The 15,684-nt window shown below is 43.6% G+C and overlaps 1 protein-coding gene across 1 annotated transcript in view; it reads right to left on the reverse strand.

Moving 5' to 3' along the window:
- The window catches only part of DPH6 (diphthamine biosynthesis 6), a 145,019-nt gene extending 139,737 nt beyond the window's left edge, over positions 1–5,282 (reverse strand). Inside the window, exon 1 of the mRNA XM_089671289.1 lies at positions 5,185–5,282. Within this exon, the coding sequence (XP_089527415.1) occupies positions 5,185–5,207 (23 nt within the window). The 5' untranslated portion in view covers positions 5,208–5,282. The remainder of the gene's footprint in view (positions 1–5,184) is intronic.
- Between the last annotated feature and the right edge of the window lie 10,402 nt (positions 5,283–15,684).

A 15,684-nucleotide genomic window follows, 5' to 3' on the forward strand; every position in this document is an offset into this window, starting at 1 on the left:
CAAAAGAATGGAACACACCATGGAACACTGTGAAGAAAGTCATCAAGTGGAGAAAATATGGCGCAACAGTGACATTACCAACAACTGGACGTCCCTCCAAAATTGATGAAAAAACTAGAAGAAAACTGGTCTGAGAGGCTGCCAAGAGGCCTACAGCAACATTAAAGTAGCTGCAAGAATATCTGGCAAGTACTGGCTGTGTGGTACATGTGACAACAATCTCCCGTATTTTTCATATGTCTGGGCTATGGGGTAGAGTGGCAAGACGGAAGCCTTTTCTTACGAAAAACATCAAAGCCCAGCTAAATTTTGTAAAAACACATCTGAAGTCTCCCAAAAGCATGTGGGAAAATGTGTTATGGTCTGATGAAACCAAGGCTGAACTTTTTGGCCAGAATTCCAAAAGATATGTTTGGCGCAAAAACAACACCGCACATCACCAAAAGTGCATGATGGTGGTGGCAGAATCCTGCTTTAGGGCTGTTTTTCTTCAGCTGGAACTAGGGCCTTAGTCAAGGTAGAGGGAATTATGAACACCAGTCAATATTGGCACAAAACCTTCAGGCTTCTGCTAGAACACGAACTTCATCTTTCAGCATGACCCAAAGCATATATCCAAATCAAAACAGGAGCCATACTCTTGTAAACAGTACAAATATGCAGATGTATTGCACTTGAGAAACATATTGGATGGGCATTGTGCATCATTTGAAGGGCAGTCAGCATCTGGCACCTGTGGCTTCCAAAGCAAGGGAAAACACGGAAATTTATACTAGGCATATAAAAATGACCATAAAGCTCCATGCGCAGCCCTTAAAAAAATATTGTTTTAACTGCTTAAGCGCCCTTACAGTCATAACTCGCCCAAACTCAATCTCTGTCAAATTTGCTGGACAACCTACATATTTTCTAACAGTAGAGAACCTGCAAAATAAAAAAATGGTAGTCCTGATTTTGTATGTTGCACAATATTTGCACAAGTGTTTAGGAAATCTATATTTCAATACAAAATACATTAAATATTTTTAGTGCACCCAAAACACCGTAACATTTTTGACAAAAGTACAAGAGAAGAACGTGTTATTAAATACCAAAAATGTGTAACCTCAAAACTGTGTGTGCTCATGAAATTGAAAAACTATGACACCCAATTTTCTTGACAGGTGGAACATCTATAAAAAGTTGCATCTCATGATTTTAAAGTGTAACCTAAATAATGAATAAAATCATTTTTCTACTTCTGGCATGAATGCAAATACCTACAATGTGTTGCAGACTAGGTGTTTCCTCATGCCAGTGTATCCTGGGTCTTTAAAAATTTTTTTTATGATGTTTTATTATTTTTATACCAATTTTTTTAACCAAAGTCTTTGACTGACCTACTTCATATTTTTCCACTCAGCATGCATGGTAATGGTTTGACTGGTGTTGTTGGAGGGCATTTCATAGATGAAAAAATATATACAGGCACTAAGCCATACACCTTGAAGTCTGATTGCACATTCTCCTTTAGGCTACGTTCACACTAGCGTTGTGTGCAGGCGGCAGAGAGGCATTTGGGAAGCGTTTTTACCGCTTCCCAAACGCCTCGGACAATTCTGCACATTGCAGCACATGGTGCTGTTCTAACGGGAGCATTAGCGTTGCGGCAAAACAGACGCCTCTGGCCGAGTCAGGAGGCGTTGACGTTTATGGTGCTGCTCCGCAAACGCCCGGCTGGCGTTTGCGGCGCGGTTGCGGGGCGTTTGCGGAGCGGTAACACCATTTAAACTTCATTATAGGCGTTTGTGGGGCGTTTTTAACGCTCGGCAAACACCTAGCAACCACCGCTAAACTGCGCATGCGGTGTTTGCGGAGCGTTAAAAAATGCTCAGTAAACGCCAGACCAATGCTTGCCAAACGCTATAGGGGCGTTTGGCAAGCGGTGGTAAAACAGTCAAGTGTGAACGAGCCCTTAGGCTGGATTCACACTTGAGCGTTTTGTAGCTTTAAGATCCAAAAATGCTCAAACTTAAAAAATCAGTTGTTCTCTATGGTGCCTGTTCGTGTGATCAGGTGTGAACATGCTCCATAGAGAACAATATATTTTTTAAGTTTGAGCTTTTTTGGGAGCTTCAAGCTACAAAACACTGAAGTGTGAATGCAGCCTTAGGTCTACTAACAACTATGTATTAGGCCCCATTCACAAGAGTGTACTAATCAGTACACAGTATGAAGGGCCATCCGCGCCCATGTGGGATGCACACATTCTGTGCAGCCCTGTCCAGGTAGTCTGCTCAAAGACAATGACGTTAGTATTGATGCCTTGAGTACGGGGGTGGCTCTTTCACCTCCTTCCCTGCACAAGGGTTGAATATTCATTAACTCTAAGAAGTAGATGAACAGGCTATCGTACTTACTGCACCCATTGCTCCAGCACACTACTCCTCTCCCTGCTCTTCTGGGCTGTGGGTGGTTCCTGTCAGGGAATGGGAAGATCGCCTCGGCGATCGAATCTGCACATGCGTAGAATCCTGACAAGACATACAGGCAGGCAGGCACTAGGACCCAGGCGCGCCTGTCACCGATGACGGCGCCGGGCAGGCACTAGGACCCAGGAGCGCCTGTCAGGAGTTGGGCGGCCTATTTAAACCCAGCTCTTGCAATGCTCAAGTGCCGTATGGTCTTACCTGTTACCTGTTTGATCCAGTGTTCCTCAATACCTTGTTGCCGACCCAGCCTGTTCCTGATACTGCTGTCTTCTCCTGCTCTGATCCCTGGCTTGTCTGACCATTCTCCTGCTTAACCCTGCACGTTCTGATCTCCTGTTAACGAACCCGGCTTGTGACCAGTTTATTCCTCTGCCTGCTGACTTGTACCACGCTGCCACCATTGTTACCGACCCAGCCTGCCTGACGCTGCTCTTGTGACCTCCTCACATCAGACTCTCACCTGCTATACACCTCCAACGGTGCTTCTACCACAGCTGGGTGAACTCAAGGGCCGCGACCTGGTCTCGGCCTGCTCCAAGTCCATCCCCACCATCAGGGGCCCTGGTGAACAAGCAGGTAGGGACTTAGATTCCGCGCCTTGGGGGAATCCGGTCTGTGGAGTGCTAGAGGCTACCGCTGTAGGATCCCTGACAGTTCCTCTACATCATTATGCACAATGCAAGTCTATTAATCTTCCATTGTATGTGAGGAGGAAAGTGTGTGCCTGCAGGCCAGAACGCTTTAAAGGAGAGCCTGCTATAGAGGGAGCTTGCCACGAGCTCTAGACAAAAGTGACCATTAGGCATTGCAGTGTGGAGGGGAAGGAGGGTTGGGGCTGAACACAAAGGTATTTTTTAAACTGTGCCTGAAGTTGGGCTTTAAAGTGACTATCATTTTCAAAAAAGAGCTAAAAGAAGGTGGAAAGTGGAGGCCCCTCTACCTGCTGGCCTGTACTCAATGAGAAAAACTAGTGTTGGAGCTTGCCCATCGTCTCCAGCCTCACAAACATTCCTACTGACCAAACAGGTGGCCCACCAATAGTCAAGGGGCAACAGGAATGTTTAAATGCATCACTGTGATGGCCAGTAGGGGTGTGTGGGTGACTGTGTGTCGAATTGCTTGGTATTTAGATAGAATGGAGAAGGATTAGGTTTTTATTGCTGTCTGCATCCCCGTTAGGGAGATTCACCCTCTATATTTGTCCTGTTTACCATTATCATCGAAATTGAATAAAGAAAATCCCACATTTTGGGTTGACACCTTGACAGTAATAGAGGGGAAATCTTCCAATTGGGACACTAGTTCTGGTGACATGTTAAGGGACAGGAAGTGAAGGGAAATCTCCCCAATGGGAAAAAACTGACAGTGGTTATAATCCTCCCTTACTCTATCCAAAATGGAAAAAAAAATGTTGCCTTTAGTTACACTTTACCACTTCCTGACGGTCCGTCTGCAATGTAAAGCACTGTATGCAAAGTGACACGACCGTACACTGCTGCCTACTTCTAGATTTAGGGCATGCATGGCTGGCACCTGCTGTGATTGTACACAGCAGGAGCCTGTCAGCAAGTCCAGACCAATGATTCATGGCCATGACCTGCTGGTCGGCTGTGTCCAATCACTGCACAGAGCTCTGTGTTGACAATCAACACAGAGCTCTGTACAGAGGGAACAATCTCTCTGTTTCTCATCTCTGCAAAGGGATGAGAAACTTAGTAAAAGCAGCACACTTTACACACAATTCACATAGTTAAGCACACATTTAACTCCTTGATTGCCCTAGATGTTAACCCTTTCCTAGCCAATGTCATTAGTACAGTGACAGTGTATAATATTATTGATCACTGTATTAATGTCACTGGTGATTTCAGTGGCAGTAAGTTCCCCCTAGAATCAGTTAGTGTCATACTGCCCACCGCACTCCCATTATAGGTTGCTGATCACTGCCATTAGTAGTATAAAACAAATAAAAAAATTCCAGCATATACCATAGTTTGTGGAGGCTATAACGTTCACCAATCAATACACTTATTGGGAATGTTTTTTAACCAAAAGCATGTAGCAGAGTACATTTTGGCCAAAAAATTGATTTTGACTTTTTTTATTATTTTAAAAAAATTTTTTCCAAATGTTCAGTCTTTTTTTTGTTTATATCGCAAAAATAAATATCCATGTGCTGATCAAATACCACCAAAAGAATGCTCTATTTGTGTGAAAAAAATTGTATAAATTTCAACAATGACATCGCATTTTAACCAGTTAAAGGGGATTAAATCTTTCCGGAAATGAAGTGATTAAATAATGCTGTCAGAATTCATGAACGCACTGAGCAAGAGCTGACAATTCACCAAAAACATTCTAGAACCTTTTCTGTTAGCTGCAAGATTTGCATAGTTTGCTACTTATTACTGAAATTCGCTAACAGCAAAGATGGAAATGTCTGCTCGTATTCGATCATTAAATCCATCAATTAAATCTTTTGAATTATTTAATACTTGGGGGTGTTGCAGAATGAGATGTTATTGATGTCGGTATTCTATGAAGTGTTAGAATGAATCTGGAATACAGATGAACACAACCCAGGCTACATGAAGCAACGAGCTGCAAGTGTCATACAATAGAAAGCTCTTCAGTGTGTGGACACTCAGCTCACACACCACTGACAGCCTGCCTGCTCTCCTTCATAACCTCACTGCTCATCCCAAAGTATCACCTGATTAAAGCCACCACCCTCATTGTGGGAACAGCTTCTCTTCAAGGCTGCTCGACTCTGCTTCTGCTAACCAGGAAGTGGCTGCACATGTGGCTCTGTGTATCAGGACCCCAAACACTTAGGTGACTGCTGTACTGCCTGTAGAGAGAGCAGCAGGCAGACTGACAGCAGCTAAATGTAGCCTATGGAAGATCACAGCCATGTTGTGACTGGCACAAAGCTGCTTTACACGTCTATTTTACACAACACAAAGGAGTTTATAAAAACTGGCGTACATGGTAGCTGGTGCAGCTCTGCGTAGGAACCAATCAGCTTCCAGGTTTTATTGTCAAAACCCTAATTGAACAAGCTGAAGTTCGAAGCTGATATATATATATATATATATATATATATATTACAATTTTGAACAATGGAAAACAATCTAGGTTTATATATATATATATATATATATATTCCGCGGGTCGTATACATTTTTGCTTTTTTTGTGGGTACATTAGGCTCAAATCACACTTGTGCGACTTCAAATTCATGCAATTCTCATTGCAAATTTGCAGTGCGACTTGATGCAACTTTGGACGGCTGCGACTTTGGCTTTGACCAAGGATGATTGTACTATACGAAGTCACACACAAGGCGCATGTATAACATTCAGGTGCGACTTTCATGCGACTTTGGAGGGTTTACATTGAAATCCATGGCCCTCAAGTCGCATGAAAGACCAAAGTAGTACAGGAACTACTTTCAAGTTCCGCAGGTATGAATGGTACTCATTGTGAAACATGGGTTGCGACCAGGGGTGATCTGACAACTCATGGGGCCCCCGGGCAATAGGGGATCATGGGGCCCCTGTGTCCTTGCCCAAACTTAAAAAAGCCTATGAAAAAGGTACCAGGGGCATCTCATGGGGCCCCCTACTGACCCTGGGCCCTCGGGCAGTGCCCGAGTTTCCAAATGGTCAGTCCGCCCCTGGTTGCGACTTTTCATGCAACTTTGGACCCCAAAGTCGCATGACTGGTCGCACAAGTGTGAATGGGCTCTTAGACATGCGTCTAAATCTACCTCTCCTCTGAAGCATGATCCGTGTTCGGATCATGTTTTAGAGCCAGGGTGTCAAACTGGCAGCCCTCCAGCTGTTGCGAAACTACAAGTCCCATCATGCCTCTGCCTGTAGGAGTCATGTTTGTAACTGTCAATCTTGCAATGCCTCATGGGATTTGTAGTTTGGCAACAGCTGGAGGGCCACCAGTTTGACACCGGTGCTTTAGAGGTTACTGACGGGTTGTGAGGAAGTGGTGTGACTCCTCCTCACTGCCTGTTTTATCCACATTTTGCCAACAAAGCACCGCAACCACGTGCGTTGGAAGTGGTTGCGGGACATTTGCGGTGCTTCACCATTTGTATGCGTCACATTCAGCACACTACGTGTCAGGTAGACTTTGGTGAGAAGCATCACGCCCACAGCAAGTAAACACCCCCATCCATTGCCTATTGCAGAGTAACCACTTTATGACCGGGCTATAACCGAAAGATGGCTACAGCGCGGATGGCTGGTTCTGGGAGGGCGTCTATTGATGTCCTCCCAGAACCCCGTCCCCCTGCACGCATCAGGAGTGCTCTGTGATCGCTGTGTGCTTCAGACACAGCTGATCACAGAGCGAGGTAAAGGGCCAATCAAAGCAACCCTTTACCACGTGATCAGTTGATCACAGTGTAAATAGACTTGCCGGTTATCGGCAGTCTCCTCCTTACGCACTGACAGCGTGAGGAGAAGAAAGACAGTGACCGGTGATTCTCATGAAACATCTACACTGATAATCAGTGCCCCGATTATCAGAGCAACCCTGTAAGTAGCAATCAGTGCCCGTCAGTGCTGCTTATCAGTGCCCATCAGTGCCTTCTCATCAGTTCCTTCTATCAGTGCCACCTATCATTCGCGCCTATAAGTGCCCATTAGTGCCACCTATCAGTGCTTCCTATCAGTGCCACATGTCAGTGCAGCCTCATCAGTGCAGCCTATCAGTGCCCATCATTTCAGCCTCATCAGCACATATCATTGAAGGAAATAAATTACTTATTTGCAAAATTTTATAACAGAAACTAAGAAAACATTGTTTTTTAATTTTTGATATTTTTTCGTTTGTTTAGAAAAAAGTAAAAACTCAGTGGGGATCAAATACCACCAAAAGAAAGCTCTATCTATCTAAAAAAAATTGTAAAAATTTCATATGGGTACAGTGTTACATGACCACGCAATTTTCATTCAAAGTGCAACAGCACTGAAATCTCAAAATTAGCCTGGGCAGGAAGGGGGTGAAAGTTCCCAGTAGGCAAGTGGTTAAAGGGGTTACATATACATAGGCAAGTGACTGGCCCCAGGTGATACACAGAGAAGAAACAAATCTTCCATAAGTTGTACCTGTTTATCTGTAGTACTCTCTTCGCTACATCCGTTCAAAGTTCTGAATTTATAAAGATTGTGTAAGACTTCAGAAAAAAAGGGAGCAGAGAGCTGAAATCACACCCTGCAGAGCTCAGTGAGGAGAGCTGATTGAAGAAAAGAGCAACCCCCCCTTCACACAGCTTAAAGGGTGCCAAGTACGAGTCACATACGAGGCCTACCCGGGTGGGTTCTTCTGGGCTACACTAGGCACCTTGCACAGGTCACTCGTCTTACACATGGGGTGAGTTTTCTTTGTGTCTTACATCTCGTATACCTGAACATTAAACTGAACTCCAGTTAATGCTCTTGTTCCCTTGTCAATGTACACCTTCACATTGAATGGAATCCCACCGTTCACCTAGTGTGGATTCCATATATGCACTTACTTAACATTTGTTGCCATTGCAATGGAAGACAGACCGCTCACGGAGAGAATGCTATCCCACATATCACAGGCACACATATGCTGCAGGTGAAACCTCTGTTACCTTTGGTAACTATGTGTTTTACGCCACACCTTGTTAACTCTTGTAGTGCTGTCCTCATACGCCAATGTGTTTTACTGACCCACACTGTAGACTATGTGTAAAATGTGCTGTTTCTTGCATTGCACCTCTTTGGCCAGGACAAAGGACAAAGTTTCAAAAGCTGTGCTTAAATAATTTGGCATGGCAGTCAAACAAGGCAACAGTCTTACCCTAAACTAATCCCTAATTAGGCTTTTGGCTGCCCCGGCATACCTGCACAGGTAAAAATCTATCAGTGTCCAGAAGCTGCAATCCCCCTACTTGGTGGCAGGCTTTCAACACCAGGCAGTTTTCATCAGGAACTCTGGCAACGGCATCAACAGTGAGAACGATAACAGAAATAGAAAAGCAAAGGACTCTCTAAATCCAGATTTCTCCAATTTCTCCAATTTCTTCCGTGACAGTGCCTCCTCCTCCCTCCTGAGGGGCAGCTTCCGGATGCCCAGGCATGCTCGTTTTTCAGGGAACCTGTTGAAGAATTTCTGAAGTAGCTTAGGAACGTGCACATTACTTTCTGGTTCTTCGGAATTTTCCTCTGGTGGATAACCTTTACATTTAATAAGGTACTGGACTTGTCTCCCCCTTCTTTGTCCATCCAAAATGGCTTCTACTTCAAACTCTGTGTCTTCTCCTACCTTGACTGGAGGCAGAGGTGGCTCTTCTCTTTCATGTAATTGAGCTAGATACTGCTGGTTTGAGTAGAGAGACGTGGAAGACTGGATGAATCTTATAAGACTTGGGCAAGTTCAGTTCAAAAGCCACAGGATTAATTTCTTTCTTAATTTCATAAGGTCCCATGAACCTGGTACCTAATATTCTTGAAAGAAAAGTGTGTTTGAGATTTGCTGTGGAAAACCAAAACTTGTATCCCATCTTCAGCATGGGATTACCTCTCTTCTTTTCATCAAAATGTATCTTGTAATCCTCCTGAGCTTTTTGCATGGTCTCCCGGAGTACCTGATAGTTGAATTGGATGAAAGTTAATCTATCCTATACTGCAGGTACTGATGCTTCTGAGATAACATCTAGCAAAAAGGAGACTGGTTAGTAGAGGCATGGACAGAATTGTCGTAAGCAAACTCTGCACAAGATGCCCAGTTATCTTGAGTAAAAGTAGAGAAACATTTTAGATATTGCTCCAGGGTTTGGTTAATTCTTTCATTTTGCACATTACTCTGTGGATGATATGCAGAAGATAGACAAACTTCAATGTTCAGTGCTTTACAAAGAAATCTCCAAAATTTAGAAGTGAATCTTACCCCCCTGTCAGAGATGATACTGTTAGGCATCTCATGCAGTCTTACAATTTCCTTGATAAATCACTGTGTCATGTCCGTAGCTGAAGGATTGCCCACCAGGGGTAAAAAAATGGGACATTTTAGACAGCCTGTCCACCACTACCAGGATGGTGGTGAATCCATCTGAGGGGGGTAAGTCCATGATAAAATCCGTGGATAGCATTTTCCATGGTTGTTCTGGAACCGGGAGAGGTCTCAGTAAACCCCAGACTTTGGTATTGCTAGCTTTTTTGCGAAGACAAGTTGCACAGGACTTTTTATACTCTTTACAGTCTTGTCTTAGGTTGGGCCACCAAAAAGACCTTTGAACAAGTTCATTCATTTTCCATACCCCAAAATGACCTGCTAGCAGATGACCATGACAAATTTTAAGGACTTGGGGAATTAAAATCTTGTCATCATGCCATAGGAATTCAATGTGTTTTCTCAATGAGGAGACCTCACACCTGGCATATGAAGCAGAGGCTTGCTTGATTTCCATCTTTAGATCAGGTTAGATCAACAAGAAATTGTGTGGAGACATGATAGTACTGGGAGCAGCCATTTCAGGAGTTTCTGGAACATGCGAGAAAGAGCATCTGCTTTCCAATTCTTGGAATCTGGATGATAAGTGAGATGGAAATTAAATCTCAAGAAGAACAAGGCCCATCGATCTTGCTGTGGTTTTAACCATTCTGAAGTATTCCAAGTTCTTATGGGCAGTAAATATCATGATGGGATGAGCAGTACCTTCCAGTATGTATCGCCATTCTTCCAAAGCAAATTTAATGGCTAATAGTTTGCAATCACCCACATCATAATTCTTTTCTGGTTGACTCATTTTATGAGAAAAGAAGGCCACTGGATGCAGGAGAGCCTTGGGCCCCTGATGTTGTGAAAGGATAGCTCCTGTGGTGATTTCCAAGGTATCAACCTCAAGGACAAAGGGCAACTCTGAATCTGGGTGCTGTAATACTGGTGCAGAGGTACACAGTGTCTTTAGTTTATCAAATGCCACGTGAGCTTCCTGGGACCTCTGGAATTGATTATGCTGATGAGTTAACTGTGTGATTGGGGCAATGATTGAAGAAAAGTCCATGATGAATCTCCTATAGAAATTGGCAAAGCCCACAAATCTCTGGATACCCTTTTTGTCAGTAGGAGTAGGCCAATTAATGATGGCAGCTACTTTTTGTGGGTCCATGGAAATCCTATATGTGGATATGATCAGACCTAGGAGTTGAACTGATAATAATTTCTCAAATTCACACTTTTCCGCCTTTGCATATAGTCCATGCTGTCTCACGGTAGATAAGACTTTCTTTACATGCACTCGGTGAAGTTCCAAGGTAGTAGAAAAGATGAGTATATCATTCAGGTAAACTATCAAAATGTGATCCAGGAATTCTTGGAAAATGTCATTCACAAAGTATTGAAAGGTCACTGGGGAGCTGCATAACCCAAATGGCATAACAAGATATTTGAAATGCCCGAAACGGGTTTGGAATGCTGTTTTCCATTCATCTTCTTCGTGGATTCCTTACAGTGGGGATCGAAAGTTTGGGCACCCCAGCTAAAAATTTGTATTAATGTGCATAAAGAAGCCAAGAAAAGATGGAAAAATCTCCAAAAGGCATCAAATTATAGATTAGACATTCTTATAATATGTCAACAAAAGTTAGATTTTATTTCCATCATTTACACTTTCAAAATAACAGAAAACAAAAAAATGGCGTCTGCAAAAGTTTGGGCACCCTGCAGAGTTAATATCTTGTACTGCCCCCTTTGGCAAGTATCACAGCTTGTAAACGCTTTTTGTAGCCAGCCAAGAGTCTTTCAATTCTTGTTTGAGGTATCTTTGCCCATTCTTCCTTACAAAAGTCTTCCAGTTCTTTGAGATTTCTGGGCTGTCTGTCACGCACTGCTCTTATAAGGTCTATCCATAGATTTTCAATTATGTTGAGGTCAGGAGATTGTGAAGGCCATGGCAAAACCTTCAGTTTACGCCTCTTGATGTAATCCCCTGTGGATTTCGAGGTGTGTTTAGGATCATTATCCATTTGTAGAAGCCATCCTCTCTTTAACTTCAGCTTTTTCACAGATGGCATCAAGTTACCATCCAAAATTTGCTGAAATTTTATTGAATCCATTTTTCCTTCTACTCGTGAGATGTTCCCTGTGCCACTGGCTGCAACACAACCCCAAAGCATGATTGATCCAACCCCATGCTTAACAGTTGGACAGAGGTTCTTTTCATTAAATTCTGTGCCCCTTCTTCTCCAAACGTACCTTTGCTCATTCTGGCCAAAAAGTTCAATTTTAACCTCATCGGTCCACAGAACTTGTTTCCAAAATGCATCAGGCTTGTCTATATGTTCATTTGCAAAGTTCAAACGATGATTTTTGTGGTGAGGACGTAGAAGAGGTTTTCTTCTTATGACTCTTCCATGAAGACCATATTTGTACAAGTATCTCTTTATAGTGGAATAGTGTACCACAACTCCAGTGTCTGCCAGATCTTTCTGGAGGGATCGTGCAGTCAAACGTGGGTTTTGAATTGTTTTTCTCACAATCCTGCGAGCTGTTCTGTCTGATATTTTTCTTGGTCTTCCAGATCTTGCTTTAACTTCCACTGTTCCTGATGACTGCATTTCTTAATTACATTCCGAACAAAGGATATTGACATCTGAAAACGCTTTGCTAATTTCTTATAGCCTTCTCCAGCTTTGTGAGCGTCAACTATTTTCAGTTTCAGTTTTCTAGACAACTGATTAGAAGAACCCATGGTGCTGATTGTTGGGGCAAGGTCAGATGAGTCTGGGCATTTAAAACCTTTGAGATTGACAACACCTGGTCTTCCCAGACGATGATTGAGAACAATCCATGACACTGGCAGGTCTCAGCTTGGCAAAGGGGGCAGTGCATGCTATAAATTCTGCAGGGTACCCAAACTTTTGCAGACTCCATTTTTTTGTTTTTTGTTATTTTGAAAGTGTAAATGATGTAAATAAAATCTAACTTTTGTTGACATATTATAAGAATGTCTAATCTGTAATTTGATGCCTTTTGGAGATTTTTCCATCTTTCCTTGGCTTCTTTATGCACATTAATACAAAATTTTAGCTGGGGTGCCCAAACGTTCGATCCCCACTGTATACAGTTGCAAGAAAAAGTATGTGAACCCCTTAGGATTACGTGGAGTTTTGCTTGAATTGGGCATAAAATGTGCTCTGAACGTCATCTAAGTCACAACAATAGAAGAACACAGTCTGCTGAACACAATAATACACAAACATTAGATGTTGCCATGGTCTGCTATAGGGCAGCGGGCAAGCAGTTAAGGGCTCTAAACTTGCGTCAATCCCCTTAAAAGCATTTGGGAACTGGTACCCTTGGCTCTGGAGGTGGTATCATCATAGTGGGAGCAGCTACTGGACGTTCTTGAGCAGAAGCAGTGGACCCAGAGGAAACGGCAGGCAGATTCTTGTCAATCGGAGCAGAAGAAGCAGCAAGATTCTGCAGATGTCCCTCCAACTGGAAATAACCTTCTTGAAGGCTTTTTTCCTGCCTGTAAACAACCTGTTGGGACAGAGGTTAGCACCTCTTTCAGCCTCTGACATTAATGGCTGGATTATACTTTCACGTACCTGACCGGAGGCTGAGGTGATGAGAGGGCTCACTTTACGGCTAAGTGCAACGCACCCCTGAAGGTGCTAACAGAAGGTGCAGTGCCCAAAGAAGTACAGCTTTCCAATGCTGTGTTTGCCTGGTTGTTCCACATGAGACAACACCTGGGCAGAGAGGATACAGCAGATGACTCTCTGGAAGACTGGCGGATCTTGAAAGATCGGCAGAGCAGGAAGTATAGTCAGAAGCCAGAGCCAGGGGTCAAACACAGGGTATACTGTAAATCAGGAATGGAGGCAGAGGGGAAGTCAGGAGCAAGCCAGAGTCATACACAGGATATCAATCAGGAATAGACAAGAGCAGATCTGAGTAGCATAATATAAAATACAGCGCTAATAGTCAATGAGAGGTATCAATATATGCAATAATAAATGATGATAAAAAGTCAATAATTATAATAGGTGAATATAAAATATCTGATCATGAACTGCAAGAAAAATCAAGTACTGTAATGGTGCTCCCTGTGTTCCCAGTACATATGGTATAAATGTGCACTAACCAGAGGCGTATTAAAATACGTGCGGGAAATTCAGGAGCTTTCAATTTTCAGAGCCCTGCTGTGATCCACCTACCGGTCCCAGAGAGGGGGATCCAGGATTTTTCACCCGCATATCCCTTGAAGGGGACCTCTGGCATTCCGGATCCATCATCATACAAGGGCGTTTCATCTTCACCATCTCCAGTTCCAGTCCTTATCCTGACCAGAGAGAGGGGGGATCCTCATGATATTTACACGCCGCGTATTTTGGGCAGCCACCAACCCACAAGCTTTCAGAAGAGGACTGAAGGAGTAATCCCACACCCCCTGGTCCAGGTAAGGGGAGAGAGCATTCTGGTGGGAAACTTGACTAACCCCCTCTGGGACTGTTGATGCTAAAGTGGCAGATTCTGGGTCTCCTTGCCCAGGGATTCCCTCTGGCAGCTGGGTGAAGAGGAGGATTCATTTGGGGTCTGAAGTGGTAGACCTGGGCTGGAGAGCTCTTCCAACAAAGAGACTTTGTTGACTAAAGGACTTGTACATACACTATATTGTATATCTTCTGGGAAGGCTGTCCACAAGGTTTAGGAGTGTGTCTATGGGAATGTTTGACCATTCTTCCAGAAGCGCATTTATGAGGTCAGGCACTGATGTCGGACGAGAAGGCCTGGCTCACAGTTTCACCTCTAATTTGTCCCAAATGTGTTCTATCGGTTAAGGTCAGGACTCTGTGCAGGCCAGTCAAGTTCCTCCATCCCAAACTCGCTCATCCATGTCTTTATGGACCTTGCTTTGTGCACAGGTGTGCTGTCATGTTAGAACAGGAAGGGGCCATTACCAAACTGTTCCCGCAAAGTTTGGAACATGAAATTGTCCAAAATGTCTCGGTATGCTGATGCCTTAAGAGTTCCCTTCACTGGAACTAAGGGGCCAATCCCAACCCATGAAAAACAACCCCACACCATAACCCCCCTCCACCAAATTTTACACTTGACAAAATGCAGTCAGGCAAGTACTGTTCTCCCTTCAACCACCAAACCCAGACACGCCCACCAGATTGCCAGACAGAGAAGCATGATTCGTCACTACAGAGAACACATCTCCACTGCTCTAGAGTCCAGTGGCAGCATGCTTTACACCACTGCATTCGACACTTTGCATTGCCCTTGGTAATGTAAGGCTTGGATGCAGCTGCTTGACCACAATAACCCATTCCATAAAGCTCTTTTCGCACTCTTGTTGTGCTAATTTGAAGGCCACACAAAGTTTGGAGGTAACTAGCTATTGACTCTGCAGACAGTTGGCGACTACTGTGCATTGTGCGCATCAGCATGTGCTGACCCCGCTCTGTCATTTTACGTGGCCTACCACTTCATGGCTGAGTGGCTGTTGTTCCCAGTTGCTTTCACTTTGTTGCAAAACCACTAACAGTTTACCGTGGAATATTTAGTAGCAAGTAAATATCTTGGATGGACTTATTGCACAGGGGTAATCTATCACGGTACCACACTTGAATTCACTGAGCTCCTGAGAGTGACCCATTCTTTCACAAATGTTTATAGAACCAGTCTACATGCCTTGGTGCTTGATTTTATACACCTTTGGCCATGGAGGTTATTGGAACACCTGAATCCAATGATTTGGAGTGGTATCCTAATACACTAATCCCAATATAATGTAGTTGATAGGAGTTTGTCCTCAGTTCACAGTTCCCTTGGGCATCCCATACACCACTCAACCCCATCCAAGTTCAATACCCCGTAATATAACATAAAATCAAGTTCAAGGACTGTTTACTGTCTCCTGTGTGTAAGGTCTGAAGAAAATGCGTGTTTCCTGGCTGTGCAGGACTATAGGGGGACCTAAATCATCAGTGACTCCTAAGGGGGTAGTGCTACACTTAGTATTGGAAATAGTTGATTTGCATCAGCTTGACCCAGACATGCTATTTGAAGTAACAGGAAACATGGACTTCAGCTTTAAAACCTGCTTTAAAATTTTGATTTTCCACATTACAATGGTGAATGTGCAAAATATTTTTTCTCCTGAATGATGACTTGCTGAGCACTTAGGCAGTTTATGATAATATTT

Source organism: Staurois parvus, unplaced genomic scaffold (genome assembly GCF_062004578.1).
Source record: "Staurois parvus isolate SC_StPar_1 unplaced genomic scaffold, SC_StPar_1.0 ptg000104l, whole genome shotgun sequence".
NCBI classification, from domain to species: Eukaryota; Metazoa; Chordata; class Amphibia; order Anura; family Ranidae; genus Staurois; species Staurois parvus.